General features: G+C 43.8%; 1 protein-coding gene across 5 annotated transcripts in view; it reads left to right on the top strand.

Annotated features, from left to right (window-relative positions):
- Positions 1–4,877: 4,877 nt before the first annotated feature.
- The window catches only part of GOLGA4 (golgin A4), a 103,101-nt gene continuing 94,608 nt past the window's right edge, over positions 4,878–13,370 (top strand). For all 5 annotated transcript variants that reach the window (XM_073678313.1, XM_073678314.1, XM_073678316.1 and 2 more), the window contains exons 1-3: positions 4,878–5,157; positions 9,168–9,260; positions 12,853–12,951. In XM_073678313.1, coding sequence (XP_073534414.1) covers positions 5,089–5,157; positions 9,168–9,260; positions 12,853–12,951 — 261 coding nt within the window. In that variant the 5' untranslated portion in view covers positions 4,878–5,088. The remainder of the gene's footprint in view (positions 5,158–9,167; positions 9,261–12,852; positions 12,952–13,370) is intronic.

Consider the following 13,370-nt stretch of genomic DNA (forward strand, 5'->3'; position numbering starts at 1 on the left):
AAGACCATTTCCGGTGACTACCTCTTGAAGCTCATCAAGAGAATGCCAAGATTGTGCAAAGCAGTCATCAAAGCAAAAGGTGGCTACTTTGAAGAACCTAGAATATAAGACATATTTTCAGTTGTTTCACACTTTTTTGTTAAGTATATAATTCCACATGTGTTAATTCATAGTTTTGATGCTTTCAGTGTGAATGTACAATTTTCATAGTCATGAAAATACAGAAAAATCTTTAAATGAGAAGGTGTGTCCAAACTTTTGGTCTGTACTGTATATACAAGGATGGGGGAGGGCAGCATATATACAAGGATGGGGTGAGGCCAGCATATTTACAAGGATGGGGGCATATACCAAGATGGGGGTGAGCACATTTTTTATTTCTGCAGTCTCAGACCCCTGCTCCTTCCTGTGGCTGCTCTATACTGCGCTCACCTGCTCTTTGTATCAGTTGTTTTTTCTTGACTAAAACCTCAATATTTAGGTTAAATTTCCGTGTTGGCACTTGGCGATAAATAAGTGGGTTTTGGATTGCAGTTTGGGCACTCGGTCTCTAAAAGGTTCGCCATCACTGCTCTATAGGATTTAGGTCAGGGCTCATAGAAGATCACTTCAGAATAGTCCAATGTTTTCCTCTTAGCCATACTTGGGTGTTTTTAGCGGTGTGTTTTGGGTCATTATCCTGTTGCAAGACCCATCACCTGCGATTGAGACCAAGCTTTTTGACACTGGGCAGCACATTTCTCTCTAGAATCCCTTGATAGTCCTGAGATTTCATTGTACCCTGCACAGATTCAAGACACCCTGTGCCAGATGCAGCAAAGCAGCCCCAGAACATAACAGAGCCTCCTCCATGTTTCACAGTAGGGACAGTGTTCTTTTCTTGTATGCTTCATTTTTTGTCTGTGAACATAGAGCTGATGTGCCTTGCCAAAAACTTCCATTTTTGTCTCATCTGTCCATAGGACATTCTCCCAGAAGCTTTGTGGCTTGTCAACATGTAGTTTGGCAAATTCCAGTCTGGCTTTTTTATGATCTTTTTTTCAACAATGGTGTTCTCCCTGGTCGTCTCCCATGAAGTCCACTTTGGATCAAACAACGACGGATGGTGCGATCTGACACTGATGTTCCTTGAGCTTGAAGTTCACCTTTAATCTCTTTAGAAGTTATCCTGGGCTCTTTTGTTACCATTCGTATTATCTGTCTCTTTGATTTGTCATCAATTTTCCTCCTGCGGCCACGTCCAGAGAGGTTGGCTACAGTCCGATGGATCTTAAATTTCTGAATAATATGTGCAATTGTAGTCACAGGAACATCAAGCTGCTTGAAGATGGTCTTATAACCTTTACATTTAACATGCTTGTCTATAATTTTCTTTCTAATCTCCTGAGACAACTCTTTCCTTTGCTTCCTCTGGTCAATGTTGAGTGTGGTACACACCATGTCACCAAACAGCACACTGAGTATCTGTAGCCCTATATACAGGCCCACTGACTGATTACAAGATTGTAGACACCTGTGATGCTAATTAGTGGACACAACTTGATTTAACATGTCCCTTTTGTCACATTATTTTCAGGGGTACCATCATTTCTGTCCAGGTCTATTTCATGAGTTTAATTTTTTTTTAAATTCTGTGGAAGCAGGGTTGAAAAGCAATGTCTGACTTTCATTTGTTCATTTTCATACATTTTTAATTTATTATTACTTTTGTCAGATTCAAGTTATTTCTGTGACCATTGTGGGTTTTTCTTTCATTAAACGAGGGGTACCAACAATTTTGACCAAGTGTGTATATACACCTTACCACCCGCTGGTTTCCATCTATCTCTGTCTCTATGTAACCAGGGCTGTGAATCTCATAAAGGGGTGGTGATTGAGGGAAAACAAGCAGGTGGGAAGGTGTATACAAATGATTGGCTCTGCCATGAAGCACTGAGCAGCGGGGCTTACTTTGAACAGTCATTCTGAGCAGGCAGAGACCCTTTAATTCTGAATTCACAAGCTGCATTTTTTTCCACACGCTGCAGCAAAAATATGCAACTTGGTTGCAATGTGTGAATATGAATAAAGAGAAAATTTCAGCTCACCCCTGAGATGTAATCCCAGTCTGGCATGGAGCACGGAGTCCTCGCTGCTGCAAAGCGCCTGGGTCAATGAGGAAGTGAAGATGGATCCAGCTGAACACAGCGGGCAATTAATAAAAATTCAACAATCTTTATTGGCAAATCCTTTTAAAAACTTGTAGAAAAGACAAAAAATGAACATCTCAGACGACAAAGGATATAATGGGGTGGTGTGTATAAAATATACCATACGCGTTCCGAGTGAAAAACTCTTGAACACTGGCTAGTCCTTGGGTCCCGTTTTATGTAAATCCAGCAGCGCAGAACATTTCCACCCCTTTGATATTATTTGAAATTTTTTGTGGTTACTACAGCTGCTGATATCTACACACTGCTAGTGGTGGTGTCACACACAATCCTACCAGGGGAGCCGTCCATGTTTACCACTCTGTACAATTAGGATAAGACCCTATTGCGCTTCACATGTTTTTTACAGTCTAATTTTGACATGTGACTCAGATAAAACATGGCCTTTCATGTGACCTTTTGGGGGAGACATGGTTCATTACAAGCACGACATGTGAACAGCTCCATAGATCATATGGGTACGCGTTGTATTTGTGAAAAATAAGAACAGAACACGTATGTGACGTGTGAGTGAGGCCTTGGCCGGGTGCACATGGTGGGGTCACCCGAGATTTAGGGGAGAACTGGGCCAACATGGAGATTTCCAGGGTTTTCCAACAGACAGCAGCCAAATGAGGCTCATTGTTATTGGCCGCACAGTCGTGAGGTGAAACGGCTGCCAGTAACAAGAGCTTTCAGCGTCAGGCATTTTGAAAGCAATGATGCCAATCCGCATGTCTTGGTTCTCAGTGCAGGCACAGCTCTGCCATGTGGCACTCAGCCTCTAGCATGTGTGGCGCCCCTGAAGGTTCAGTCGCCACAGGGGTACTGCACATCAGCTAGAGGTGTGGTATCTCCTCTTCCAGGTAAGGATGGAGCACTTCTCAGGACCCTGCTTCACCATTCAACACTACAACACTCCTGTCCTGAGGGGGGCTTTAAGGCACCAGGGTGCTGCCCCAGCCGGGATAGAGGAGATGGGGGGAACCAAAGATAGGGGGAACCATGTAGTGGGTGAGGGTGGAGGACACACTTTTAGGATGCACTAATGGCATCATATTTAACCAACGGCCATCTTAGGTTCAAGGTCTTTGATTGTGATCTTCATCACTGAACGTGGCTTTCTGTTAGAACCTGCAGCTGATTGGAGATACACGGTCCTCGTGCTCTGGCCTTGAGACGAGGAGCGGGTCTGAGTTAACCGCTGTCTCTTAGGTCTCTTGTCTTCTTAGGTCAAGGTCCCTACCTAAGAAGGCCTGGAGGGGAGCAGAGGAGACAAGCTCCACAGGCAAAAGGATCCCTGGGGGATACGGACGGAGCGGCATACGCCACCTGTATTTCTTCACTCTGGCCAAACCAGAGGGACTCCTGCTGCAAGAGGGGTGACCGGCCCCCGATATCTGACTGTGTACTTCACGTCACTGTTGGAAAGCCCGGCGGCTTAGTGGATGCTTGAGGGGGACACAAGCGGGAGGAGAAGGAGAAAGGGAGGGAGAAGGAGAGGAACACACCAACGGGGTCTTGACAGGTGCTCCTGATCTATCTGGAAAGTGCTGGACCCCCTTCCTGGTGGCCGCAGCACGCCGCGAGGAGCAGAGGGAAGCTTTGCGGCTAAAGTTCATCTTAATGTGAGTAAAAACCCTGGATGACTTCACACCCCGCTTCAGCCTGTTATTTACTGCGCGGCACTGCACCCACCATCCTTCCTCACACTGCCCTGAGGCCTGCTCCGCCTGCGGGGAGCCGTCCCATCTTAGCTGTCCGTAACACCGGCCTCAGTGGACTGAAACAGCGCTGGTGTCCATCACCGGAAACCGTAGGTGGCGTAGTCGGAAAATTACCACTCAACCCTGATAGCCCATTCAATCTTTTATGTGACCGCCCTGGGCACGGACCGGGTCCGAGCCACGACTGCAACCCCCCCAACATCTGACCTGGCTCCGAGTAACCCCACTTCCCCGGGTGAGGGCTGAGAGCGTCACATATGCCTCTCCAGCTGTGGGGTGGCGCAAATACTTCCATTGTCAGAAAACCTATTGCCCAACTGCAGTTTGTTGTCTCGCCCTTCCCAGGTCCAACATGGAGTCTCCACTGCAGATCCTGATATAGTGTTGGCAGTGGTGATGGTAAGTCTACAGCTCTGCAGCCAATCAGTGAGCTCAGCACCCCTGAGCAGCATGTGCCATCGGCAAGGGTAGGGGCGCCGAGCTCACTGATTGGCTGCAGTACAACCGAGGTGGCGTAAGAGCTGCAAACAATAACATACACTGGGAGCAGCGATGGAGACTCAGTGCTGGACCTGGGGAGGGTGTGTGATTAGGTTTGCTTTTATAGTACAAACTGCAGTAGTTGGATGGGTTTTGGAAAGCAGAAGCCACCTTTAAATACTGTTTCTAGGACGTAAAAAGAGCAAACAGGAAGATAAATAACATTGGAATAAAGTAAAGGAGCCAATACATCCTCGCACCACTAACACCGCCCTTTCTCATAAGCTAAAGCCTCTTTGATAGTGTCATAAAAGTGGTGAGAAGGGAGTGTGAGAGGGAGTGTGAGCAGAGTGCCGGGCACCTCCAGCACTGCAACACTTCGGACAGGGATCTGTAGTGGGCGTGGTCACGGAACCTATGACTGTGCTCACGGATTGTCCCTTCCCGCAGCCTGTAGCTCCACGTTGGCCACGCGTGCGCAGATGATTTTACACGTCAAGCAGTGCCAGTGCGAGTGACCAGGAAGCGGAAGAGCCGGGACAGTACTGTGCCCTGTATAAGTGTAGGGCTCGCTCCATATATGTGTGCAGCGGTGTAACATGTCCTCCTGTACAGCCCCGCATTAACTGCTCTCACTGTGCTCCTCCGTTACTAGTCCTTCCCTCATAGTAGCTGCTGCACCCGCCTCCAAGATGTTCAAGAAGCTGAAGCAAAAGATCACTGAGGAGCAGTCCCCTGTGAGGAGCAGCCCCCAGGCACAGGTATGGAGGGGCCCCATGGAGGCAGTCACTGCACAGGGTTCGCATTCATCACTTTTTTAGGTGGAAGATGAAGATTTTTCTTTATTTGTTTAAACTGTGATGTTACCAAGAAATAAAATGTTTTGTTTTTCCAGAAGCAGTGCCCCTATGGTCTGTGGACTGAGCCTGGTACTGCAGTTCCTCCACATTTCTGGAAATGCTGCAGTACTGGCACAGAGGCAGTGATGACTGCTATCACACTGGTTGGACTCTGTAGGCTGGATGTGACCTGGTCTTTTCTTCGTGTGTGGCCGTGCTTACCAGTCCCAGTCTGAGTGGAGGCCGAGTATGTCCACCTGTGCTCCATTCATTTCCTATGGGGCCCTGGAGATAGCTTAGTACAGCACCAGCTGTCTCCACCGTCCCATAGAAAGTGACTGGATTCAGCAGAGTCCCATTCTCAGGATCATTAGGGGTCCTAGTAGTCAGACCCCAGCGATCTGGCAGGTATCGCCTACCCCATGAATACCAAAATACTTCTAAATATGACACAAACCCTTTAAAACAAAACACTATGCCAATGTATGCAATTTAGAAGGTTGGCCTCCATCTGGTGAATGGGGGCCTATGCACGCAGTAACATGCACAGGGGGCTTCTTTCTCCTGCATGTATGTGTGCACATAGCCTTACTGGATTAGGCCTCTGAAGTAGTGGCCTTACAAGTGTGTTTGAAGGTTTCATGTGTTGAGCAGAGTGACCAGTCTGGGGTAGTATGGGCCAAATCCTGGAGATGAGGACTGTATAATGGGCTGATGAGATCTTGTGAAGGCTGGAGATTACTGCTGTATGTAGGGGTGTCAGAGATGATTAGTGGAGATACATTACTGACCGCCTTGTACATAACCAGTACTCCCGGTCTGTGATTGGCACTCGTTCTTGTGCCCATACAGTGGGACCCAGGGTGTGTGAGCTTTGATGTATTTACATTGGAAAAGTTGAAACTTGTAAAACAGGGATAATTTTATGTAATGGTGCAATTATTCACTGTCTAAGGACATGTGTGGCTCTGGATTTATTTAGTTTTTTAGACCATTGGAGTGAGAAAGGTTTCTATATTTCTGGTGTTTGATGCATAGTTGCAGTACGGAGCTGGGCCAGAAATGGTGCTGTATGAGGAGAAAGTCCTAAGTGACTTTGGTGCCGCACTAGCATGGAGGCCCTTCATTCTTGGGATCGTGCTGGTTCTGTGATTAGTAAGAAACATGTCATAATGTTTCTGACATATTCTGTAGTAAGTCATGAGTATGTAGCAGGCTATGCACACCACATATAGCCTGCACCTCACAGATGTGTGAATCAGCCATGTACCTACAAGCAGAAGTGATGCTGAAGGATTATCTGAGAATCTGCACTTATGACCTACCCACTATCAGTTTGTGATTAGTCAACATGCGCTTGCTGTGTTAAAGGGAATTTGTCTCCAGGTTTTTGCATCCCCGAATATTAAATAGCCACCATGTATCTCTATGTATCTCCAACAGCTGAAACCAAAGCTGAGCTCCAACCGCGGCTGTTAAATATTTAAAGGCTGCTGCTTGCGCTTACCATTTCCTATAGGTGACCTGTTCTGAAGGGCCCTGTTGCCGCCATCTTGATACTTCTCCGAAGCTCTGCTCTATGCTGAGTTTCAAAGGAAACCGAAATTTAGACTGGAGAAAGGGGAAAAGGTAATTCATTGGCTCATCCATCCAGAAGATAAAAATATAAAAATATTTAAAGATTTTCTATTTTTTATCTTCTGGATGGATGAATTACCTTTTCCCCTTTCTCCATATGGCTGCAATCAGCGGCAGGTATGGCTCCTCCCAGATGGACTTCTAAGAACCGAAGTGTTTGTCTTCAACATGGTGAGCTCCTAAAACCCCCTTCTCCCCTTTCCTCATCTTGATCGCAATTTACACTATATACTGTAATACTGTGGTTCAAGAGTCAAAATTAGATTAAAAAATAAAAGTTCAAATGATCCAATTCAAAAAAAAAAAAAAAAACTATTTGGTATCACCGCTATCATAACTCTGATTTATCAAAATATAGAATTAATCTGATACAGCCATAAATGCACTTTTTTTGGACACCACGCCACCGTAAAAAATGCAATGAAAACAGATCAAAGCACAGTATATAGCCAGAAATGGTATCAATAAAACTGTCAGCTCATCTTTTAAAAGAACAAGCCCTCACCGAGCTCAATTGACCGAAAACAAAAGTCTCAGAAAATGGGGACCCAAGCCAAAAAATAAAACCCCCAAAACTGGAATTGCGTTATTTTTTTTCCCCAATTTCACCACACTTAGAATTTTTTTTCTCCATTTTTCAGTACATTGAGTAGTAAAATAAATGGCGTCATTCAAAATTACATGTTGTCCTGTAAAAAGAAACCACTATACGGCTTTGTGGACGGTAAAATAAAAGTTATGGCTCTAGGAAGACGCAAAGACAAAAAAGGAAAATTGGCTGTGGAGGGAAGGTGTTAAATACTTTTACCTTTTGAAGTCCTCATCATATTCCTTAAAGGGAACCTGTCACTGGAAAAAATGCTATTAACCAGCAGATATGTGGTTAATTTTCAGATTAATAGCGTTACTATGCTGCCCGGCGCCTGCACGTAGCCTACTGCTGCGGGGAGAAAATTAACTTTATTCCCCCAACCATCATTCCCATTTCAGCCACGAGGCCAGCACAGCTGTAACCTCGCCCCAGGCTTGTCTGTCAGCTGAGCCCCAATGCAAAGAGAGTGTCAGTCAGGGTCAGGTGAGCAGTTACAGCCGCCACTATGTATACTCAGAGCAATGACTGAACCTTGACTGTATCGGGAATGCTGCTGGGGGGAATAAAGTTAATTTTCTCCCTGCAGCATTAGGCTACGTGCAGGCGCCGGTAAACATTATAACGCTATTAACTTGCAGATTACGCCCATTTCTGCAGGTTAATAGTGTTTTTCTGGTGACAGGTTCCCTTTAAGCATGCATCATGTCTATTTTGTAGTGGATTGAGCACTGAGTTGTTGCTGATTTTTTTTTATTTTTTTTTTTATACTAATTAATATAAAAAACACAATCTGCTTTCAAATCCTTGAGTGATGTCACGTTCGGATATGAATCTATGGCAAAATGCACATGTGAAAATCCACAAAGACAGACCTGCGCTGAAATCCATATGACTTAATGTTTGGATTTGACATGCAGATTTTTGCAGCAAATCCAGCGCATCCAAAGGGTTTTTCTGGGCCCAACAAATTTTTTCATGTATGCCGAATCTCAGCAGTGCGCAGTGTGCACACTGGTAGGATTTCCCTCTATTTTCAGCTCGAGTGGACGATGTAGTGACCACCAGTAAGCGATTTGCACACTGGCGGTCTTGCGCCTTCTAGCTTGTGTCGATAGAACATTGAGAACCAATCGGCTCCATCGGCACTTACTGCAGGTCAGCTCCTATTTAGAGAATAGCAGTTGATCTGCAGTTCTTGGCAGCGGGGACTACTGACATTTGGCTATCCAGTTCAATCACGACCTGGAAGAGGAGGTGAATTAAATAAAAGAAAAAAATAAAGAAAGAGGGAGAAAAGTGGGTAAAATGGCACCAAGAGGGTAAAAATTCCTCATTCAAAATATACACTTGGATTTCTACCTAATCATTGAGCTCTAAGTCTTTCTTAAAGCAATCAGCTATTTTTGCTATAATTATTTATATCAGTTTCTAGCTCAAAACCTTCCTGCTTTTACAGACTAAACCTTTTTTTCTGGAGGTGGAAAGACTGCCCTCTAGTACTTTTAAGACTTTACATGGAAAATATTTTTTGTTATTTTTCATTTGTTTGTATAGCACGCAAAACATGACCTGAACCCAAACTTTAATTTACATACTTGTTCTTAGTAATTGGGCAAAAGTGGGAGAGAAAAGTGGAAATTATAGCGATTAAATCTTAAAAATGATTTTTCCATCTTTAATGAAATAAACCCTTCTTTATTAGGGGCAGTCTAGAGTGTCGGCAACAGGGAACCGGAGTCGTACATCTTCCGTGACAGACCCTCAGGATGACAGTGTGGCCACTCCAGACATAGAGGTCAGTTTACCACCTACTATTGATTTTGATTTCTCAGTTTTAATATCTTATTTATATATAACACCAGTGATATTTGTAAGATGCTCGCTCTCATTAAATATTTGTCACATGAGTGATTTGTCATCTTTCAAGAATTAAATTGGCTATGAAGGCATGCCCTATATTCTTCTCAACAGACTGAGGCTGTATTTGTTGCAAAATCTAATACAGTAGTGGATGAAGAATTGCCGCACGTTACAATTTTTCCAGTTTTTGAGTTTTGGAATAATTTGTACATCAGGATATTCATTAGTATTTCCTATATTAAAGAACTGATTTTCCCTGTGAGGATATTTTCATGACAGATTTGATGCAGCATTTTCTGCTGTTGTGTTATTAGTTTGAAGAGTGAATACATTCAGACAATATGGATAGTACACTGTATATGATCATTAGATCTGGATGACTGTAATGCATTGGATTATTGCGTCAAATAAAAGCATGCTATAATCAGAGCTTACAGGGGTGGTCTGAAACTTATATTGATTTTCATCCTAAATGTGTCTCTATTTATTAGTTTTTCTAATATGGTTTAATGAAGTTGTCCACTACTAGGACAATCCCTTCTCATTCCCCATGTTTGGCTCCATTAAATAAAAAAGCTTATACTCCTGTACCGGCGCTGTTCCAGCAGTGTTGGCAGTCGCATTCCCCGGGCTCACGTGAGCCCTGCGCCCAATCAGCGCTGGTGTCGCTGTCCCCGCCTTCGGACGTATAAGTAATCAAGAAGGAGTGAGAGCTGCGGCTGGCCGTTCACTTCCTGTTAATTACTTTTACGTCTGAAGGCGGGCACAGTGATGCCAGCTCTGATTGGGCGCAGGGCTCACGTGAGACCCAGGAATGCGAGTGCCAACACCGCTGGAACGGCACCAGCATGGGAGGTGAATATAAGCTTTATTTTAACGGGGCCAAACATGAGGAATGAGAAGGGGTTGTCCAAGTAGTGGACAACCCCTTTCATTAAAAAGTCTTTATCTTCCGTCTCTAATCTAACTGCTTCATTTTTATTTTATTTTTTTACCTATTTCAGTTTTGATGATGCTTAGTTTGAGACTCCTCAGTGCATGTTTAGATACTAAAATGGGACATGATCAGGGGGCAGAGTCTGTGATCACTGCCACAGACTTTGTTCCCACCCTGAAACGAAGCATCATCAGTGACTTCAGTATAAGGGGCTTGACTACTCCCTTCTGTACTGCGCATGCGTTGGTTGTCAATCCTGATGTATGCTCAGTAGGATCTTGTCACTGTGCATTATTCTTCTCAGTGTACAGTGATAGTGCGCTCCCTTGCTGGCTCTAATTATAAGTGAAGAGCTGGGAAGAGTGCACTGTCAGTATGCATTGCAAGGAGAGAACGTGTCAAGCAGCGACCAGCCCCACCCCTGAAACAGACATCACTCTCAGGGATGGGTCTGGTCTCAGCTAGCTGCATTCTACTGTGATTTGGTCATGGAACTAGTGGTACAGCCATTTCACCAAAGTATCTTCCAGCAAACACTTCTGGGATTGTGAAGAGATCTGCCAGCTGTGGATCTTGATTTATATGCTCAAGTGCATTCAGTGGTAGAATATATTTCCGACACCCATTAATAACTTCGTTGACTGCAAGACAGAGCAAGTGCGTGTATTTCTGCACCCAGTTCCCATACTAGATATTAAATGAATGAAGATGTTTTGAAAACTTGTTTCCATTTATTCATCCTTTTCATATCATTAACATGTCTATCCATGCTGTGATTTCCATGACTTTCAACACTTGGTGTTGCAGTTTCAATGTTGAGGAGTGTATGTATGTATATCTGTATTTTTATTAAACAAAAAAATGTATTGTTGTGGAACAATGGGGAAATAAGTATTTGATATACTTCCGATTTTGCGGGTTTTCCCACCTACAAAGAATGGAGAGGTCTGTAATTTTTATCGTAGGTACACTTCACCTGTGAGAGACAGAATCTTACAAAAAAATCCAGAAAATCACATTGTATGATTTTACGTAATTATTTTGCATTTTATTGCATGAAATAAGTATTTGATACAATAGAAAAACAGAACTGAATATTTGGTACAGAAACCTTTATTTGCAATTACAGAGGTCAAACGTTTCCTGTAGTTCTTGACCAAGTTTGCACACACTGCAGCAGTGATTTTGGCCCACTCCTCCATACAGATCTGCTCCAGATCTTCCAAATTTCGGGGCTGTCACTGGGCTACATTGAGTTTCAGCTCCCTCCCAAAGATTTTCTACTGGGTACAGGTATGGAGACTGTCTAGGCCACTTAAGAACCTTGAAATGCTTCTTATGGAGCGACTCCTTAGTTTCCTTGGCTGTGTTTCGTGTCATTGTCATGCTGGAAGACCAAGCCACGACCCATCTTCAATGCTCTTACTGAGGGAAGGAGGTTGTTGGCTAAAATCTTGCGATACATTACCCCATCCATCCTCCCTTCAATATGGTGCAGTCTTCCTGTCCCCTTTGCAGAAAAGCACCCCCAAAGTGTGATGTTTCCCCCACCATGCTTCACGTTTGGGACAGTGTTCTTGGGGTTGAACTCCTCCTTCTTCCTCCAAACATGGCAAGTGTAGTTGATACCAAAAAATTCTATTTTGGTCTCATCTGACCACATGATATTCTCCCATGCCTCCTCTGGATCATCCAGATGGTCATTGGCGAACTTCAAACGGGCCTGGACATTTGCTGGCATGAGCAGGGAGACCTTGCTTGCCCTTCAGGATTTTAATCCATGACGGTGTAGTATGCTACTAACGGTAGTGTTTGAAATTGTGGTCCCAGCTCTCTTCAGGTCATTGACCAGGTCCTCCCATGTAGTTCTGGGCTGATTCCTGACCTGCCTCAGACTCTTCCTTACCTCACGAGGCAAGATCTTGCATGGAGCCCCTTACCGAGGAAGATTGACAGTGATCTTGTGTTTCTTTCATTTTCTAATTGTGCCAACAGTTTTGCCTTCTCACTAAGCTGCTTGCCTATTGTCCTGTAGCCCATCCCAGCTTTGTGCAGGTCTACAATTTTGTCCCTGGTGTCCTTAGATAGCTCTTTGGTCTTGGCCATAGTGGAGAGGTTGGAGTGTGATTGATAGTGTGTGGACATGTGTCTTTTATACAGGTAATGAGTTCACACAGGTGCAATTAATACAAGTAATGAGTGCAGAGTAGGACGGCTTCTTAAAGAAAAACTAACAGGTCTGTGAGAGACAGAATTCTTGCTGGTTGGTAGGTGATCATGCAATTTAATTATGTAAAAATCATACAATGTGATTTTCTGATTTTTATTTTTAGAGTCTGTCTCTCACAGATGAAGTGTACCTACGATAAAAATTACAGACTTCTCCATTCTTTGTAGGTGGGAAAATGTGCAAAATCGGCAGTGTATCAAATACTTTTTTCCCCACTATGTTTTCGAATCGCACGCTTTAATAAGCTATTTGATTTTTTTTTTAAGTAAATGTTATTTTTTACAATGGGGTATGAAATGTAATGTGAAAAAAGCATTTCTTCTGATTATCTGTCTCATTCCATTGTATTGTGTGGCACAGCTGCTGGCCGGGATGATAGCAGAGCCTGCTTTACTCTCTGAATACACTATTTTTGCTCTGGACCACACCAAAAGGTCCAAACCTTTAAGTGGCAGTGTGGTGAGTCCACCCATTCCTTCCAGGCAGTGGAGTTACTCTAGCTCTGCTTCTAGACCCCTCCAGTAGTAATTCCGTATTGCTTTGTGTTAGTAACCCGCACTAAATTCAGTATGGTTTCTGTGTGTTTCTATGTGGGCGCTTTCATATAATAGATTAACTTGTTTCTGCATTAACAGGCAAGTGCTTCTTTCTGGAGGAGGTAAATGCTCAAGTAATTGCCCATCGCTTCTGACTCATTAACCTGCAGTATTAACAGCCAAAGTTGATATCTCTTCTTTGGCTTCTTATGACTAAATGTATTTTTAAAAATCTGCTGCTTCTGCACAAGACTACACAATGGCCCGTACATAAATGATAGCCTTTCACGATCTCTAAGGGTTTTTTTCTTTTAAGCATACTGTAACTTTTTAAAGTATCTC

The sequence above is a fragment of the Phyllobates terribilis genome, unplaced genomic scaffold (assembly GCF_046119375.1).
Source record: "Phyllobates terribilis strain yellow unplaced genomic scaffold, ASM4611937v1 Scaffold_4__5_contigs__length_816908805, whole genome shotgun sequence".
Taxonomy (NCBI): Eukaryota; Metazoa; Chordata; class Amphibia; order Anura; family Dendrobatidae; genus Phyllobates; species Phyllobates terribilis.